This window comes from Ascaphus truei, chromosome 22 (assembly GCF_040206685.1).
Source record: "Ascaphus truei isolate aAscTru1 chromosome 22, aAscTru1.hap1, whole genome shotgun sequence".
NCBI classification, from domain to species: Eukaryota; Metazoa; Chordata; class Amphibia; order Anura; family Ascaphidae; genus Ascaphus; species Ascaphus truei.
This window is the reverse complement of record NC_134504.1, coordinates 3,810,645-3,830,625: the sequence shown is the minus strand read 5'-3', so window position 1 is coordinate 3,830,625 and position 19,981 is coordinate 3,810,645. Positions and strand designations below refer to the sequence as shown.

The 19,981-nt window shown below is 53.6% G+C and overlaps 1 protein-coding gene across 1 annotated transcript in view; it reads right to left on the bottom strand.

Moving 5' to 3' along the window:
- Window positions 1–4,127: 4,127 nt before the first annotated feature.
- COX10 (cytochrome c oxidase assembly factor heme A:farnesyltransferase COX10) overlaps window positions 4,128–19,981 on the bottom strand; it is an 81,906-nt gene continuing 66,052 nt past the window's right edge. Inside the window, exons 6-7 of the mRNA XM_075579679.1 lie at window positions 16,978–17,210; window positions 4,128–4,805 (exon numbers count right to left, since the gene is read on the bottom strand). Coding sequence (XP_075435794.1) covers window positions 4,393–4,805; window positions 16,978–17,210 — 646 coding nt within the window. The 3' untranslated portion in view covers window positions 4,128–4,392. The remainder of the gene's footprint in view (window positions 4,806–16,977; window positions 17,211–19,981) is intronic.

Below are 19,981 nucleotides of genomic sequence, written 5' to 3'. Positions count from 1 at the left end.
TATTTAATATCGTGCCAAGCTGCCTTCTGTACGCGGCTAACGCATGAACTACAACCATTCCAAAGGTTCCACGTGTGTTTGGGCCGTGGTCCCGCCACGAAACTAATTGGCATAACAAAGGCAGGGACGCCCGACACGGGCAGGTATCCTTAGGGGGGTATGTGGCCAACAGGCTCAGCTTGGTGTCAGCAGACGCTTTAACATGACCTGAATAGAGGTGATTTAAGGGGGGGGGTCCTTCCAAAGTTGTGGGACTTTCAAGGGGGGGATTTGTTTAACCACTTCACTGACAGTTTTGCCATTTAGCGCTGATGACCAATTTGGGAATGTACAAAGACACAGACACACTGGTACACACACACACACACACACACACACACACACACACACACACACACACACACACACACACACGTGTGCAGACGTTGCCACGCACACTGACACGTACAATAAAGTGCACATGTACAGAGGTGCCCAGAGAAACCGCCGCACACGTCAGAGTTTCCATCCCACCTGCACATACTAATTCTCTGTTTACAAAGAAGTTTCTGATTTGGCAGAAATAAACTCCGAATATTTTTCAAATCGGCATAACTTGGGCTTGTTAACCTCTTCAAGGCCGGGCGCTGTAGCACTCTTTGGCAGGAACGGGGTTGAAAGGTCGAAGTTCACATTAAAGGGCATTCAATGTAACAGCCACTCTAGGAAACATGTAAAGACATTGCTCAGAGCTGAGTGTGGGGTGGGGGGGTGCTGATGGATCCGGGAGATAAGAGATCAGTCGGTGTGGTCACATACCCATTGCTATAAACACCCCCACACATGGGCCCCCCTGTTATTTACAGCATGAGGACCTGTTACTTGGAGAAGAGAGGAGTTGTGTCTTACGATGGGGCCATTTCCTGCTGCTGACAGTGGCACCTTTCATCATGTGTGTTTGTGTATCAATGGCTCTGCGTGTTTGATCTTACGGGCGACAGGGCGAATGTGTAATTCATCCCCGGGAGAGGTGAGGTGTGAGGTGGATTGTACGGCAGGCTGAAGCCAAACTTTGGGTGTTTGAATGCTTCCTGCTTGTTTCCTTACCTGCACCCAGAATCCTTTGTGCGTACAATGGATGTTACGATGGCTCTGAATGTGCTGTGAAGCCATTTCCCTGTACTGGAGAGCATGCTGGTCCCATTCCAGTTAAATAGACCTGAAGTCTTCTCCAGCACTGGGTGTTCACGGCAGATTGACTAGGGGCCAATGGGTGATTTTCAATAGTTTCAGAGAACTGTTTGCTTTATGTAAGTGAACCATGCAAAATCACATCATGTATACTAGCATACCACGGGGTGCTGCAATACTGTGGCTAGAATGCATCATATTTTTTAGCCATGTTTGCAGGCGTTATCGTATTGGGCGCATCTCCCAGTCTGTATGTCCCTTTCACCCCTGCATTACGGGTATGCCTTGACGTGGCATGCAGGCTTAAAAACGCTTTGGCCAAAGGGTTTAACAAAATTACCCTTTTTCACTAGATTATTATTTTATCTTGGCCTAATTGGTAGGAGCGCAGGAATCGCTCTTTTTGTTTTTCCATAGGTAAGGCCTATCTTTTTACCTGCAGCAACTTCTATAGGCGGGAGCGCGGTATTATGTACAGGTCATCATATTGGGTGCATCTCCCAGTCTGTATGTCCCTTTCACCCCCAATTACGTCCCCTGGCCCCCCAGGTAGGAAAACACTGGGTTACATGTTGCATACCATTCTAAGCCCTTCTCTATTGCCACAAAGCAGATGTGGAATTGTAGTAACGGGGAACGTTCGGGGGTAACCGGCCTGCGATGGAAACACAACCCTTCATAGCTGGTGCCAGAGCGTGTAAACCTACCCGCCGCAGAGCGTACCTGCCAGCTGCGCTAAGCAGCTATCGAAATCCACGAGTGCTGATTTACAGGACTACAATGCAGACTTCGCTGACCTGACTTGGCAAGGGACCCTGGCACCGGCAGACCATTAGGTATCATGTTAAGTTGTGCTGGCACTAACGCCGGAGCATGCGATCAGCCAACTGAATGCATTTGGACACACGCCACTCTGTACCTCTCTGTACCTCGATGTCGGCCTCGTTTTCAGAACCTGATGGCACGGACCTCTTGTTGCGGCTTCGGACCGTCGGCTTAAAGCTTTCTGAGGTCTAATGGTCACTGGTAACTTGGCCTGCAGCTACGCCCGAGATTCCAGGAAGAGCAGCTGAACAAATGGAGACGTTTTGGCTTCCAGGAATCCCACATAACGGAGGCTTTACCTGCCCCTAGTGCCGTGTTAAGGAGGCTGTGCCCTCCCAGGAGCACTGTGAGCTAACGCCAGTGACATGTTCAAGGCGTCACGTCTGGGTGACTGGCGGACTTATTTTACCCAAATCTGTCACCAACAGCAGGGGTGCGCGAACTTGGGGGCGCGGCCGTTAAAGAGGCCCCCGCTTACTCGAGGCAATTAAATAAAATGCCGGGGATCGAGCGAGGCCTCTGTTACTTTACTTACCAGCGACGCGTCGCCATGGCAACCCGGCGTCAAATGACTCCATGGTGTCATTTGATGCCAGAGCAGGGGGCGGGGGCATGAGCAGGGGGTGAGAGCAGGCAGGGGGGCATTTTTAAAATAATTTTTTTAAAGTTCTGTAAACACCGGGAGCCTCAGACTTGGGAGGGGATTAAGTTCCTCTGGCTGCTCCCTTTTGTCTGATGTCACTGTGTGTTCCATGAGTTGGTACAGGCAAAGACCCCCTCTGTTGTCTTTGAGCAAGATAGGGTGGGCTAGGAGTAAAGAAAACACTTGACTGAGAAACACTCCCCTATTCAGAGCCCCCCCAAGAAATTAAAACTGTTTTCTGTTGAAAAGTAGCCAAATCTTTGCTATTACAACCGTTAGATTTGTTTCGGGAAGCCAGTCAGACTGCAATTCATTCCAAAAGGTTGTTTTTTTCCGCTGCCCGGGATTGCAATATTTAAATAGGTTTGGTAAAAACAAGTGGTTACATTGTAACATTCCTAAACGGAACGGTTTCAGTCCAGCTTTGTGCACTAACGGTGTTATTGCAATAAGAGGGTGAGAACTGCACAAACCACGGGGAACATTGTGACAATAGGAAAGCAGAATGGGAAGAGTAAAGGGACAAATGGTTGTCCTAGAATAACAGAACTCTGATCCCATCGCCCCCAGTGGAAATGTTGGGCCACAATGTAAGTTTGTGAGGTGGTCCCCCAATTTTTTGGGGCGGCTACAACCCAGATCCACAAGCGCGTTAAGCTTTAGCAAGCCGTTACTCCCATGCATGTGAATGGTGTGCTAAACCGTACCCCTCCTTTTGTGCATCTGGGCGTATGTAATACAGTTTGCAATGACACGGCTTGTGGCGGTGATACATGGAACACGCTTATTAATAGAGCTTGCTAATTACTGTGCAGATTGATACAAACAAATAGGGGAGTTGAAATGAGAAAATGGTGCACAGAATTTAATCCGTTCCTTTACTATCTGTGCGTCGTGTAACCGCGCGTCGTGTAACCGCGCGTCGTGTAACCGCGCGTCGTGTAACCGCGCCCGAACTCCTAATCACGCCTCGTAGTGCAGGTTTTATTCCAACATTATATTTTTGTTCGTTTCCCCCCCCCCCCCCCCAATTTGATCTTAATTAAAAATGGCGGAGAGGCTCCGAGGGACGGTAGTAATTCCAGTGTCTATTATGGATGTATAACATGTTCATCTTGCGTCTATTTTTGCGCTGTGCGCGTCATGTAGCGATTTGGGTAGTGTCAACAGGCGGTGTTATATGCCGGCCACGTAATGGGAGGGATCACACGCGGCGGGTCACAAAAAGGCACGTGTGTAAAATAATCAGCCACGTCTCTCACACACACACACAGTCTCACACACACAGTCACACACACGCGGCACACACACACACACACGCGGCACACACGTTCTGCATTACTAGCACCCGTCCAGTCCGAAGTTAAGCTGTGAAAGGGTTAAAGCTGTGTAAATATATACATATGTGCATATATAACATTTGTGTCAGATCTGTTGAAATAAATTCATATTATGAATAGAGATCACGGATTTTAAAGATGAGTTGCGATTTTGTGATAAAGCTTTTATTTAAACATGATATCGAGGATCCCCCCTTTTGCACTCCCAACTCCCAAAACCTCGCGGTAGAGGCGATGGAAATGGAAGTACAGTACCTCCTCCACACCGACCTCCGTTGAGCTGCAGGGGGGGGGCTACGAAGAGGAGACGCAACAGTATTTGAAGATGTGTGATGGACAAAATCGAACTCGGGAGAGGGGGCAGCTGCCTCTCTCTCCACCACCCCAAGTCCTCCTAGACCAGTCTCAGTGGGATCAGCTGGGATCCTGGATCAAGTCTTTGTCTTTCTTGCCCACCACGGACTTTTTGCAGGTGAACATCAGCAGCAGTAGCATGGGCAGGTGCCACAGGCTGCAGAAGAACAGCTTCCTGGAACTGGCGCGGTCAGCGTCCCTGTAGAAGCGGAAGCCCAGGTAAGAGATATACAGGTTGATTGGAAGCGAGATGATGGGGAAGGTCCACGTGGTGACGTTCAGGGCAGGAGCCAGGGTGGACAGTCCGATCAGCGCCAGGCAGTGTCGTAGGGCGACGCGGCGGCACATGGTGGGGTGGGTGACGGACATCATGCGGTAGCCGCCTCTGGAGTAGTCTTCACGCAGGCTCCAGCTCAAGGCGTTGAAGTGAGGGAACTGCCAGGAGTACAGGATCCCACCCAACAGAAGGGCTCCTACAAGACACACACACAAAGGTCAATCACAGGTGTAATATATACATATCATTCCCATGTGCTCTCTATATACAGATGTTCCTCCGCTGGTGTCTGGCCTACAAACGCTCAGTGATATTCTGCGTTACAACGGGGGGATATATAAGGGGAGCAATCCCGTACCCCATCTGTACCTAGCGATTCCCAACATGGGTGTTGTATCATCAAGACCCCACGCCGAGTGTCACACCTGTTCTAGAGTATGTATGTAATATGATACCCTTTAACCCTAGAAATGCCAATAGACATCACTTTGCAACACATAGCTCTGAAACGGCAAAGCAGTGAGAGAAAAGTAAAAACCTATATTTAATTCCCGCCTGGACCCGACCACGCTCGCAGAGTTCTGGCGCACACGCTCGTTATGTCACGAACACAATCCCTTCCCAGAGAGGGGCTTTAAACTGAGCGTGGTGAGTCTAATTAATGCAGCCACGGTCCCAGGGGGGGAAGCTTTTACACTATGTTATTTGAACAGTCTTTATAAGAGGCCTCTAATGTTACTGAACGTAAACAGAAAATGGGGTCTGCACTCGTGGAAGAAGCTGAGACAATAAATGGGAGCGGGGAGAAATCCTTCATCTCTCCGGGATGTTTGTTTCTTTGTTATCTAAACAAACACCAAATACACCAGCAGTAAGCGAGCCCCTGTAAAGAGGGTCCCGGCGGCAGAATGCCGTGTGTGGAGGAGGGGTGAGGGCTGGGGGTTCCTGCCTGAAGGTGACAGATATATGTATTTTTGGTGTCACTTGGTGAAGGAGGGGGGGGGGGGGGGGTGTACTGTATGTGTACCTGTGTGAATATAAGTGTGGGGGGGGGGGGGGTGTACTGTATGTGTACCTGTATGAATATAAGAGGGGGGATGTGTACCTGTGTGAATATAAGTGGGAGGGGGGGGATGTGTACCTGTGTGAATATAAGTGGGAGGGGGGCGGGGGATGTGTACCTGTGTGAATATAAGTGTGGGGGGGAGATGTGTACCTGTGTGAATATAAGAGGGGGGGATGTGTACCTGTGTGAATATAAGTGGGGGGGGGGAGAGATGTGTACCTGTGTGAATATAAGTGGGGGGGGGGGGGGAGATGTGTACCTGTGTGAATATAAGAGGCGTATGTTCATGTTTCTGTGGCAGCAGGGAAGGGCGAGATGTGCTTTTAACCCTAATGCTGCCAGAGACACCAGCGACGCCCTGCAGAGGTGACAGGTGTGTGTTCCTTCACAGCCACTGCTAGGAGGAGGAAAATGGCTCTGTGTGTGTGTGTGTGTCTCTGTGTGTGTCTCTGTGTCCACTGTCGTCGTCCCCCTCCTGTCCACTGTCGTCGTCCCCCTCCTGTCCACTGTCGTCGTCCCCCTTCTGTCCACTGTCGTCGTCCCCCTCCTGTCCACTGTCGTCGTCCCCCTCCTGTCCACTGTCGTCGTCCCCCTCCTGTCCACTGTCGTCCCCCCTCCTGTCCACCCCCTCCTGTCCACTGTCGTCCCCCTCCTGTCCACTGTCGTCCCCCCCTCCTGTCCACTGTCGTCCCCCCCTCCTGTCCACTGTCCCCCCCCCCTCCTGTCCACTGTCCCCCCCCCCTCCTGTCCACTGTCGCCCCCCCCCTCCTGTCCACTGTTGTCCCCCCTCCTGTCCAGTCGTCCCCCCCTACTCCTCCTGTCCACTGTCGTCCCCCCCTACCCCTCCTGTCCACTGTCGTCCCCCCTACCCCTCCTGTCCACTGTCGTCCCCCCCTACCCCTCCTGTCCACTGTCCTCCCTCACTCATAGTGGGAAATTTAACTCACGGGCAACGCCGGGTCTCTCAGCTAGTACATATATATTTATGTTAAAGATCGTATTGCTCTGAGTAAGAAGGGAAAGGTTTCTGTTAACTCCTTGTGTGCTGAAGGGAAAGGAATGTGCACTGCGGGGGCATCAGTCTGAGTCCCCATATTATAGCACATCGGAACATGTCTATTAAGCAGTGCTACTGCGTGACACATCCCCCTGGTGTGGAATGTAAAACTGACTCCCAGAAGAGAGCTGGGGACTGAGTGTCCGTGTGTCTGATTGAGCTATTCACTCACTGAAGTGCTGAGCGTCCCTGAAAACAACAATGCAGCTTACGGGAAGCAAAGGTCCCCACCCAGGAAACAATGAGGCTTGATTAGGAATGTATCCATTCAGAACCCGTCAGGCCCAGCGGGTCGTCCACCTGCCAAGGATTGTGTCTTCAAGGGTATATCTGACAGGGTGTGCTCCGGGCGCGCGCAAAGCGGGACGCGCTTCCAAATGTGGAATGTGCTATATTATGTATTTATTACTATTTATATATTACACACAGAGCGAGACACAAGTAATTATTATATACATACAGATATCTATTGTTGCACAGACAATGTATGTGTTATAGAACGTGCACATATAGCATGCGTGTGCGCACACGAGATATAGAGATAATATAGATATATATAGACAGATATAAAATATTGATGACCAATCATTATCAGGATTTTCTGTCTGGTTTTCGGAATGACCTCTAACTATTCCCAGACAGGTTTCCTCGCTCTGCCCTGATCTCAGCAACGTTGGAATTGCTGCTGCATCTTTCAGCTTGCGAGTTATTAAATGAACCCCTAACAAAAGGTGTGCACTTTGGATAATTCGGGGGGGGGGGGGGGGGGGGAAGAGAGAGAGAGAGGGGTTCTTGGGTACAAAGGAGCTATTAATTCAAGATTTCAATGAAATATTTTCAGTTCTGTTTTAAGTAGAAATAGTTGTTACTCCGGTTACGATACTGCAGAGTAAGTGAGTACTTCAGTATTAGATGATACCTTTTTCTTTTGGATTAACAACTGATGATATTATAAGACGAGCTTCAGAGAGTTCTCTCTTCCTCAGGTTTAGCGTTGCTACATATCCGCTCTGATCTCTCGCTGTGCCCCGGCGCGTCTCCTCCGCTCTGCCCATAACCGTCTCCTCTCCATCCCTTTAACCTCTACTGCTCTCTCACCTTAAACCCTTTCCCTTCACTGCCCCTTACCTGTGGGACTCCCTCACACTCAGTATACACCCAGCACCTTCTCTCCCTCCCTGCCCCTTACCTGTGGGACTCCCTCACACTCAGTATACACCCAGCACCTTTCTCTCCCTCCCTGCCCCTTACCTGTGGGACTCCCTCACACGCAGTATACACCCAGCACCTTCTCTCCCTTGCTGCCCCTTACCTGTGGGACTCCCTCACACCCAGTATACACCCAGCACCTTCTCTCCCTCACTGCCCCTTACCTGTGGGACCCCCTCACACTCAGTATACACCCAGCACCTTCTCTCCCTCACTGCCCCTTACCTGTGGGACTCCCTCACACTCAGTATACACCCAGCACCTTCTCTCCCTTACTGCCCCTTACCTGTGGGACCCCCTCACACTCAGTATACACCCAGCACCTTCTCCCTCACTGCCCCTTACCTGTGGGACTCCCTCACACTCAGTATACACCCAGCACCTTCTCTCCCTCACTGCCCCTTACCTGTGGGACTCCCTCACACTCAGTATACACCCAGCACTTCTCTCCCTCACTGCCCCTTACCTGTGGGACTCCCTCACACCCAGTATACACCCAGCACCTTCTCTCCCTCACTGCCCCTTACCTGTGGGACCCCCTCACACTCAGTATACACCCAGCACCTTCTCCCTCACTGCCCCTTACCTGTGGGACCCCCCTCACACTCAGTATACACCCAGCACCTTCTCTCCCTCACTGCCCCTTACCTGTGGAACTCCCTCACACTCAGTATACACCCAGCACCTTCTCTCCCTCACTGCCCCTTACCTGTGGGACCCCCTCACACTCAGTATACACCCAGCACCTTCTCCCTCACTGCCCCTTACCTGTGTAACTCCCTCACACTCAGTATACTCCCAGCACCTACTCTCCCTCACTGCCCTTTACCTGTGGGACTCCCTCACACTCAGTATACACCCAGCACATTCTCTCCCCTCACTGCCCCTTACCTGTGGGACTCCCTCACACTCAGTATACACCCAGCACCTTCTCTCCCCTCACTGCCCCCTACCTGTGGGACTCCCTCACTCAGTATACACCCAGCACCTTCTCTCCCTCACTGCCCCTTACCCGTGGGACTCCCTCACTCAGTATACACCCAGCACCTTCTCTCCCTCACTGCCCCTTACCTGTGGGACTCCCTCACTCAGTATACACCAAGCACCTTCTCTCCCTCACTGCCCCTTACCTGTGGGACTCCCTCACACACAGTATACACCCAGCACCTTCTCTCCCTCACTGCCCCTTACCTGTGGGACCCCCTCACACTCAGTATACACCCAGCACCTTCTCCCTCACTGCCCCTTACCTGTGGGACCCCCTCACACTCAGTATACACCCAGCACCTTCTCTCCCTCACTGCCCCTTACCTGTGGGACTCCCTCACACTCAGTATACACCCAGCACCTTCTCTCCCTCACTGCCCCTTACCTGTGGGACCCCCTCACACTCAGTATACACCCAGCACCTTCTCCCTCACTGCCCCTTACCTGTGGGACTCCCTCACACTCAGTATACACCCAGCACCTTCTCTCCCTCACTGCCCCTTACCTGTGGGACTCCCTCACACTCAGTATACACCCAGCACCTTCTCTCCCTCACTGCCCCTTACCCGTGGGACTCCCTCACACTCAGTATACACCCAGCACCTTCTCTCCCTCACTGCCCCTTACCTGTGGGACTCCCTCACACTCAGTATACACCCAGCACCTTCTCTCCCCACCTTTAACACTAACCTTAAAACTCGCCTCTTAAATGAAGCATTTAATTAGCCTGGGCTCAGGGCTACTGTCCCACAGTCACTCCTACCAACCATTGTGGCCAAGCACTGCCATCTCTCACCTTAAACCCTTTCCCTTCACTGCCCCTTACCTGTGGGACTCCCTCACACCCAGTATACACCCAGCACCTTCTCTCCCTCACTGCCCCTTACCTGTGGGACTCCCTCAAACTCAGTATACACCCAGCACCTTCTCTCCCTCACTGCCCCTTACCTGTGGGACCCCTCACACTCAGTATACACCCAGCACCTTCTCTCCCTCACTGCCCCTTACCTGTGGGACTCCCTCACACTCAGTATACACCCAGCACCTTCTCTCCCTCACTGCCCCTTACCTGTGGGACCCCTCACACTCAGTATACACAGAGCACCTTCTCTCCCTCACTGCCCCTTACCTGTGTAACTCCCTCACACCCAGTATACACCCAGCACCTTCTCTCCCTCACTGCCCCTTACCTGTGGGACTCCCTCAAACTCAGTATACACCGAGCACCTTCTCTCCCTCACTGCTCCTTACCTGTGGGACTCCCTCAAACTCAGTATACACCCAGCACCTTCTCCCTCACTGCCCCTTACCTGTGGGACTCCCTCCCACTCAGTATACACCCAGCACCTTCTCTCCCTCACTGCCCCTTACCTGTGGGACTCCCTCACACTCAGTATACACCCAGCACTTCTCTCCCTCACTGCCCCTTACCTGTGGGACTCCCTCACACCCAGTATACACCCAGCACCTTCTCTCCCTCACTGCCCCTTACCTGTGGGACCCCCTCACACTCAGTATACACCCAGCACCTTCTCCCTCACTGCCCCTTACCTGTGGGACCCCCTCACACTCAGTATACACCCAGCACCTTCTCTCCCTCACTGCCCCTTACCTGTGGAACTCCCTCACACTCAGTATACACCCAGCACCTTCTCTCCCTCACTGCCCCTTACCTGTGGGACCCCCTCACACTCAGTATACACCCAGCACCTTCTCCCTCACTGCCCCTTACCTGTGGGACTCCCTCACACTCAGTATACACCCAGCACCTTCTCTCCCTCACTGCCCCTTACCTGTGGGACTCCCTCACACTCAGTATACACCCAGCACCTTCTCTCCCTCACTGCCCCTTACCCGTGGGACTCCCTCACTCAGTATACACCCAGCACCTTCTCTCCCTCACTGCCCCTTACCTGTGGGACTCCCTCACTCAGTATACACCCAGCACCTTCTCTCCCTCACTGCCCCTTACCTGTGGGACTCCCTCACACACAGTATACACCCAGCACCTTCTCTCCCTCACTGCCCCTTACCTGTGGGACCCCCTCACACTCAGTATACACCCAGCACCTTCTCCCTCACTGCCCCTTACCTGTGGGACCCCCTCACACTCAGTATACACCCAGCACCTTCTCTCCCTCACTGCCCCTTACCTGTGGAACTCCCTCACACTCAGTATACACCCAGCACCTTCTCTCCCTCACTGCCCCTTACCTGTGGGACCCCTCACACTCAGTATACACCCAGCACCTTCTCTCCCTCACTGCCCCTTACCTGTGGGACCCCCTCACACTCAGTATACACCCAGCACATTCTCTCCCCACCTTTAACACTAACCTTAAAACTCGCCTCTTAAATGAAGCATTTAATTAGCCTGGGCTCAGGGCTACTGTCCCACAGTCACTCCTACCAACCATTGTGGCCAAGCACTGCCATCTCTCACCTTAAACCCTTTCCCTTCACTGCCCATTACCTGTGGGACTCCCTCACACCCAGTATACACCCAGCACCTTCTCTCCCTCACTGCCCCTTACCTGTGGGACTCCCTCAAACTCAGTATACACCCAGCACCTTCTCTCCCTCACTGCCCCTTACCTGTGGGACCCCTCACACTCAGTATACACCCAGCACCTTCTCTCCCTCACTGCCCCTTACCTGTGGGACTCCCTCACACTCAGTATACACCCAGCACCTTCTCTCTCTCACTGCCCCTTACCTGTGGGACCCCTCACACTCAGTATACACAGAGCACCTTCTCTCCCTCACTGCCCCTTACCTGTGTAACTCCCTCACACCCAGCACCTTCTTTCCCTCACTGCCCCTTACCTGTGGGACTCCCTCAAACTCAGTATACACCGAGCACCTTCTCTCCCTCACTGCTCCTTACCTGTGGGACTCCCTCACACTCAGTATACACCCAGCACCTTCTCTCCCTCACTGCCCCTTACCTGTGGGACTCCCTCACACTCAGTATACACCCAGCACCTTCTCCCTCACTGCCCCTTACCTGTGGGACTCCCTCCCACTCAGTATACACCCAGCACCTTCTCTCCCTCACTGCCCCTTACCTGTGGGACTCCCTCACACTCAGTATACACCCAGCACTTCTCTCCCTCACTGCCCCTTACCTGTGGGACTCCCTCACACCCAGTATACACCCAGCACCTTCTCTCCCTCACTGCCCCTTACCTGTGGGACCCCCTCACACTCAGTATACACCCAGCACCTTCTCCCTCACTGCCCCTTACCTGTGGGACCCCCTCACACTCAGTATACACCCAGCACCTTCTCTCCCTCACTGCCCCTTACCTGTGGAACTCCCTCACACTCAGTATACACCCAGCACCTTCTCTCCCTCACTGCCCCTTACCTGTGGGACCCCCTCACACTCAGTATACACCCAGCACCTTCTCCCTCACTGCCCCTTACCTGTGGGACTCCCTCACACTCAGTATACACCCAGCACCTTCTCTCCCTCACTGCCCCTTACCTGTGGGACTCCCTCACACTCAGTATACACCCAGCACCTTCTCTCCCCTCACTGCCCCCTACCTGTGGGACTCCCTCACTCAGTATACACCCAGCACCTTCTCTCCCTCACTGCCCCTTACCCGTGGGACTCCCTCACTCAGTATACACCCAGCACCTTCTCTCCCTCACTGCCCCTTACCTGTGGGACTCCCTCACTCAGTATACACCCAGCACCTTCTCTCCCTCACTGCCCCTTACCTGTGGGACTCCCTCACACACAGTATACACCCAGCACCTTCTCTCCCTCACTGCCCCTTACCTGTGGGACCCCCTCACACTCAGTATACACCCAGCACCTTCTCCCTCACTGCCCCTTACCTGTGGGACCCCCTCACACTCAGTATACACCCAGCACCTTCTCTCCCTCACTGCCCCTTACCTGTGGGACTCCCTCACACTCAGTATACACCCAGCACCTTCTCTCCCTCACTGCCCCTTACCCGTGGGACCCCCTCACACTCAGTATACACCCAGCACCTTCTCCCTCACTGCCCCTTACCTGTGGGACTCCCTCACACTCAGTATACACCCAGCACCTTCTCTCCCTCACTGCCCCTTACCTGTGGGACTCCCTCACACTCAGTATACACCCAGCACCTTCTCTCCCTCACTGCCCCTTACCCGTGGGACTCCCTCACACTCAGTATACACCCAGCACCTTCTCTCCCTCACTGCCCCTTACCTGTGGGACTCCCTCACACTCAGTATACACCCAGCACCTTCTCTCCCCACCTTTAACACTAACCTTAAAACTCGCCTCTTAAATGAAGCATTTAATTAGCCTGGGCTCAGGGGCTACTGTCCCACAGTCACTCCTACCAACCATTGTGGCCAAGCACTGCCATCTCTCACCTTAAACCCTTTCCCTTCACTGCCCCTTACCTGTGGGACTCCCTCACACCCAGTATACACCCAGCACCTTCTCTCCCTCACTGCCCCTTACCTGTGGGACTCCCTCAAACTCAGTATACACCCAGCACCTTCTCTCCCTCACTGCCCCTTACCTGTGGGACCCCTCACACTCAGTATACACCCAGCACCTTCTCTCCCTCACTGCCCCTTACCTGTGGGACTCCCTCACACTCAGTATACACCCAGCACCTTCTCTCTCTCACTGCCCCTTACCTGTGGGACCCCTCACACTCAGTATACACAGAGCACCTTCTCTCCCTCACTGCCCCTTACCTGTGTAACTCCCTCACACCCAGCACCTTCTTTCCCTCACTGCCCCTTACCTGTGGGACTCCCTCAAACTCAGTATACACCGAGCACCTTCTCTCCCTCACTGCTCCTTACCTGTGGGACTCCCTCACACTCAGAATACACCCAGCACCTTCTCTCCCTCACTGCCCCTTACCTGTGGGACCCCTCACACTCAGTATACACCCAGCACCTTCTCTCCCTCACTGCCCCTTACCTGTGGGACCCTTCACACTCAGTATACACCCAGCACCTTCTCTCCCTCACTGCCCCTTACCTGTGGGACCCCCTCACACTCAGTATACACCCAGCACCTTCTCCCTCACTGCCCCTTACCTGTGGGACTCCCTCACACTCAGTATACACCCAGCACCTTCTCTCCCTCACTGCCCCTTACCTGTGGGACTCCCTCACACTCAGTATACACCCAGCACCTTCTCTCCCCTCACTGCCCCTTACCTGTGGGACTCCCTCACACTCAGTATACACCCAGCACCTTCTCTCCCCTCACTGCCCCCTACCTGTGGGACTCCCTCACTCAGTATACACCCAGCACCTTCTCTCCCTCACTGCCCCTTACCCGTGGGACTCCCTCACTCAGTATACACCCAGCACCTTCTCTCCCTCACTGCCCCTTACCTGTGGGACTCCCTCACACTCAGTATACACCCAGCACCTTCTCTCCCTCACTGCCCCTTACCTGTGGGACTCCCTCACACTCAGTATACACACAGCACCTTCTCTCCCTCACTGCCCCTTACCCGTGGGACTCCCTCACACTCAGTATACACCCAGCACCTTCTCTCCCTCACTGCCCCTTACCTGTGGGACTCCCTCACACTCAGTATACACCCAGCACCTTCTCTCCCCACCTTTAACACTAACCTTAAAACTCGCCTCTTAAATTAAGCATTTAATTAGCCTGGGCTCAGGGCTACTGTCCCACAGTCACTCCTACCAACCATTGTGGCCAAGCACTGCCATCTCTCACCTTAAACCCTTTCCCTTCACTGCCCCTTACCTGTGGGACTCCCTCACACCCAGTATACACCCAGCACCTTCTCTCCCTCACTGCCCCTTACCTGTGGGACTCCCTCAAACTCAGTATACACCCAGCACCTTCTCTCCCTCACTGCCCCTTACCTGTGGGACCCCTCACACTCAGTATACACCCAGCACCTTCTCTCCCTCACTGCCCCTTACCTGTGGGACCCCTCACACTCAGTATACACAGAGCACCTTCTCTCCCTCACTGCCCCTTACCTGTGTAACTCCCTCACACCCAGCACCTTCTTTCCCTCACTGCCCCTTACCTGTGGGACTCCCTCAAACTCAGTATACACCGAGCACCTTCTCTCCCTCACTGCTCCTTACCTGTGGGACTCCCTCACACTCAGTATACACCCAGCACCTTCTCTCCCTCACTGCCCCTTACCTGTGGGACTCCCTCACACTCAGTATACACCCAGCACCTTCTCTCCCTCACTGCCCCTTACCTGTGGGACCCCTCACACTCAGTATACACCCAGCACCTTCTCTCCCTCACTGCCCCTTACCTGTGGGACCCCTCACACTCAGTATACACCCAGCACCTTCTCTCCCCTCCTTTAACACTAACCTTAAAACTCACCTCTTAAATGAAGCATTTAATTAACCTAGCTCAGGGCTACTGTCCCACACCCAGTCGCTCCTACCAACCATTGTGGCCAAGCACTGCTATCTACTGCACTTACCCACCATCAAGGCCAGGCACTGCCATCTCGTGCACTTATTCCCTCACCTGCTGCCTCTGTAACTCTCCAAACATACCTCTTTGATTGTAAGCTCTCCGGGGCAGGGATTTCCTTATTGTCTGATCTTGTTTGCTGCACTTATTGTATTATTATAATTCCCTGTTCTGTATTGTCTCTGTTGTAAGGCGCTAAGTACAGCTCGGGGCGCTATATATAGATATACATACATATTGTATAAGAATCAACGTCATTCAAAGCTTGGGGCTTAGTAACATCCATCTTTTGTTGACGATGTCATTAATAACGCAGAATACTTGTTATATTGTTCCTAAGAAGAACGCAAGCCGGGACGGGAAGACGGAGCGGCTCTATTTGCAACGAGAGGTTGATGCTCTTACTAAATCCCCGACACAAAGTTGTACAGTCTATGCAATTACTTAAACAAGGGAGCTAACACCACAATCACTTTTGTCAAGTGTCTAGCCCTGATAAGACCGCCGTGCCCCTGTAACGAGCTCCCAGGGTAACCCAAAGTCTGCAGCGCCACGCAGTCTGAATGACAGAGGAGGGGAATGCGTGGTGGTATAGAGCCCTGCACACACATCACACGGGCGCCAGCGCCACGGGGATTACGCACATTACTAAAAGGATGAATAATAATGATAATTACAAGCCGCGCATGCTTCCCAGCGCCCCGCTGCTGGACAGGCCGGCGGGCGGTGTGCCGGCGGGGAGATTGAGGGGGAGAATGAGGGTGGAGGGGAGGTGGAGGGGGGGGGGAGATTGAGGGTGGAGGGGGGGGGAGATTGAGGGTGGAGGGGGGGGGAGATTGAGGGTGGAGGGGAGGTGGAGGGGGGGGGAGATTGAGGGGGGAGGAGATTGAGGGTGGAGGGGGGGGGGAGATTGAGGGTGGAGGAGATTGAGGGTGAGGGGGGGGGATTGAGGGTGAGGGGGGGGGAGATTGAGGGTGGAGGGGGGGGGGGAGATTGAGGGTGGAGGGGGGGGGAGATTGAGGGTGGAGGGGGGGAGATTGAGGGTGGAGGGGGGGAGATTGAGGGTGGAGCGGGGGGAGATTGAGGGTGGAGGGGGGGGGAGATTGAGGGTGGAGGGGGGGGGAGATTGAGGGTGGAGGGGGGGGGAGATTGAGGGTGGAGGGGGGGGAGATTGAGGGTGGAGGGGGGGGAGATTGAGGGTGGAGGGGAGATTGAGGGTGGAGGGGGGGGGGAGATTGAGGGTGGAGGGGGGGGGGAGATTGAGGGTGGAGGGGGGGGGAGATTGAAGGAGGTACCCACAGGCGCCGGCAGGAGGTACCCACAGGCGCCGGCAGGAGGTACCCACAGGCGCCGGCAGGAGGTACCCACAGGCGCCGGCCGGAGGTACCCACAGGCGCTGGCCGGAGGTACCCACAGGCGCCGGCCGGAGGTACCACAGGCGCTGGCCGGAGGTACCACAGGCGCTGGCCGGAGGTACCCACAGGCGCTGGCCGGAGGTATGCACAGGCGCCGGCCGGAGGTAGCACAGTACTGTGTGTGCAGCCCAGATTTAAAAGATTGGAAATAACTGGAATAAAAACCAACAGACTCACCGGCGTCCAGCCCGCCCGTGGCCGCCGTCCAGCCCATGACCGGAGGAATTGCCCCCACCACGGCTCCCACCCACGTGTTGGCGATGCTGATCCTTTTCATCGGGGTGTAACAGCACGTGTACAGGAAGATGTTGAAGGCCCCCAAAGCCCCGGTCAGGGGGTTCACCGCCAACGTCAGAAGGGAGATTCCGGACACGGCGCAGGCAGCGGCAAACGACACAGCGAGCAGCGGGCTGAGAATACAGAGAACAACCCCCCACAACTGCATTACTACACGTAGCACCCACCAATAACATCCCACATGCAGCCACCTCTGGGGTGGAAGCCCTGCGCTGTATTCCAGCAGAGACGCGGACCTGGCGGCGTAAGAAACCAACAGGTCTTTTTGCACCCAAAGGGAGGTATTAACCTCTTCACTGTCAGAGGGGTTTAACGGCACGATTAATTAACCCTTCCCTCCTGCAGGGGATGGAAGGCAGACCCCACTAGCTGTAATCATGTTATTGTGAATTACAATGCGCCAGCGCTTACATCCGGTTACTCCCGGTACATGAAATATCGCATTAAGTTCACGTATTTGCCTATCCCGGCGTGAAAATAACGCTTTTGCAAAATGTCTTATTTTCTGTGTTTTCCCCCTAATTTGTTCAAACTCTTTGGCACCAATCCCGAGGTCACACTTAACCCTTTTTATGCCGAAGAGGCCAGCGTTTAAATAAGGGGTTACAGCAATTAAAGCACTTCGGGGAAACCCAATGAAGTTTTGGACTCATTATCCTTTTTCAGTGACGCGCAAAAGGATTTTTTATAGAGAAACGTATAACCGGGCAAACCCAATTGTCCCCTCGCTCTGCTTCACATCGTGCGATCTGGTGTAAAAAAAAAAACGGTTTCGCGAGTCGCGGCGAGACATTTGGAAACGCCATACAAGCTGAAAACAGAACGCCGCTGTGATATATTACGGAAAGAAAACCTCAATACGCTGAATTTTTACACTGACGGAAAGCCGTAGAAGAGACAGCAACAGAAGCAGGGACGGCCTCGTGCATTACCGACGAGTAAACAGGAACAGGGTGTCGCGTTCCTTCCAATCCATTATAATCCTTTGTGCAAATAAACTACAATCAAGACTGCAACCCCTTCCTAATGAGACGGCCAATTTGGGCTCAATCCAACGTATCAACCTTTCTTTGTATCATCAATTGCATGGCCGTCTCAGGTGCACATCCCTGCCCCGCGGAGCTTACACTTGAGTTTCTGCTGGTGGTGGGTTCTGGGAGGTAACTGGATTTACCCGAGGTGAGGTGGAGCTGGGGGCTTAAACTGGATTCAGCCCCTTCAGATCTAATATCACAAGACTACTAATCCAGACTGCCGAGGTGTCTTCATCCAAGGACATGCACAAGACAACCTCGTACGATGGATATGTTGGTCCATTAACCTGCTGAGTGCCTCAACAGGTGCCGTGATCAGAAGACGGCGCGCTCGGTGCCCTGTGAGGCGCAAGGTACGTCATGCTACAAATACTCGTTTTCTACGGGGCGATCGCATGCGAACGAGATCGGAATGGAGGTGGCGTGTGCTCCACTTTGTGCCTGCCCGCGATCACGACACCCCGCAAAAAGGTGCGATCAAGGTGAGGCAAAACAACCTACAAAGTACCAATCCTTTCTGCGATCAAAACGGCTACAAGCATCCTTCAACTCTTCGTACAACGACAGACACGCGACACGTAAACAATGTGACAAAGAGAAAGGCGTAATTTCTAATCACCTCTATTAATTCCACAATACCGTCCTCCACGCTTCAGCAATGCAGCTACCTGTCAGGGCGCCCCTGGGGCGAGATGAGAAGCACAAAACAGGGGAAGGGGGTTGGATGCAGAGGGGTATGTTGCATAATTAGACCCGAGCAAATTGTGGATTGGTGGCCGACGCCGTCAGCGGTCCCCAGCATTAGGAAATGTACACCCCCGGCATTAGGAAATGTACACCCCCGGCATTAGGAAATGTACACCCCCGGCATTAGGAAATGTACACCCCCGGCATTAGGAAATGTACACAATCGTTACAGTTCATTACCAGGGAGTCATTATTGGCAAAGTCTGCGCGGGGAAAACAACTAACACTGAAACATTAATCACAGCCTGGGGACAAGTTCCCGAATTCTAATAGTCTATTATCAGCAGAGATAACGCGGCTGCGTGTAACCCCTTCACCGCCAGAGAGGCCTGTGACGCAATGCAGAACAAAATGGTTAGCGCACACGCGCCGCGGTTAAGGCCTCGTCCAGGGTGACGCAGAGCGGGCGCGCTGGCCGCGATGAAACACATTGTTGCAATGTGTGTGGCCAGCGTGAGCGAACGCCTGCACGGCGCTTAGCTGCTTGACGAAGCAAGCAAATATGATTGTGCCGCTGGCTGGCGCGTCTCGTGAGCGATTCATACCAATGAGGGCGAACCAGCTCTGTGACGTCATGGCTGCGACCCTCCACCCTCTCCCCCCCCCACACGCGCAACTAGCTGGCCAGGAAAAGCACGGCCAAGGAGAGCGCGTGACGTTACCGCGCACGAGCGTCAGCGCGCTCGCTCCCTGCCTGGCTGCAGTCTTAGAAAGGACGACGTCGCGTCCTCCTATCTCTTATTCATGCTATAGGTGGGGTTAGTCAGAGGGCGCAGACACTGTATAGCCGCTATACCCTCTTAACTGGGCTGAAGGAATAGCCTGATGGTTTGAACACTTTGAATCCCAAAGTTTAGATTGTAAGCTCTTGAGGACCGGGACTTATTGGGGTTTAGAAAGCTCTGAGTACAGCGCTGCACACATGGTCAACTCTATATAAGACGAAAGTCGGGCTCCAGGAACATATGACCTGTGACCTGTGACACAAGATCTGTGCCCCGGGCCACAGAGCCTTTCATGCAGCACCCGGCTCCCGCGAGCGGATTACATGCTGGTCGGTAAGATAGCTCCTCACAGCTCTCTGCGGAACAGCCTCGGGCACG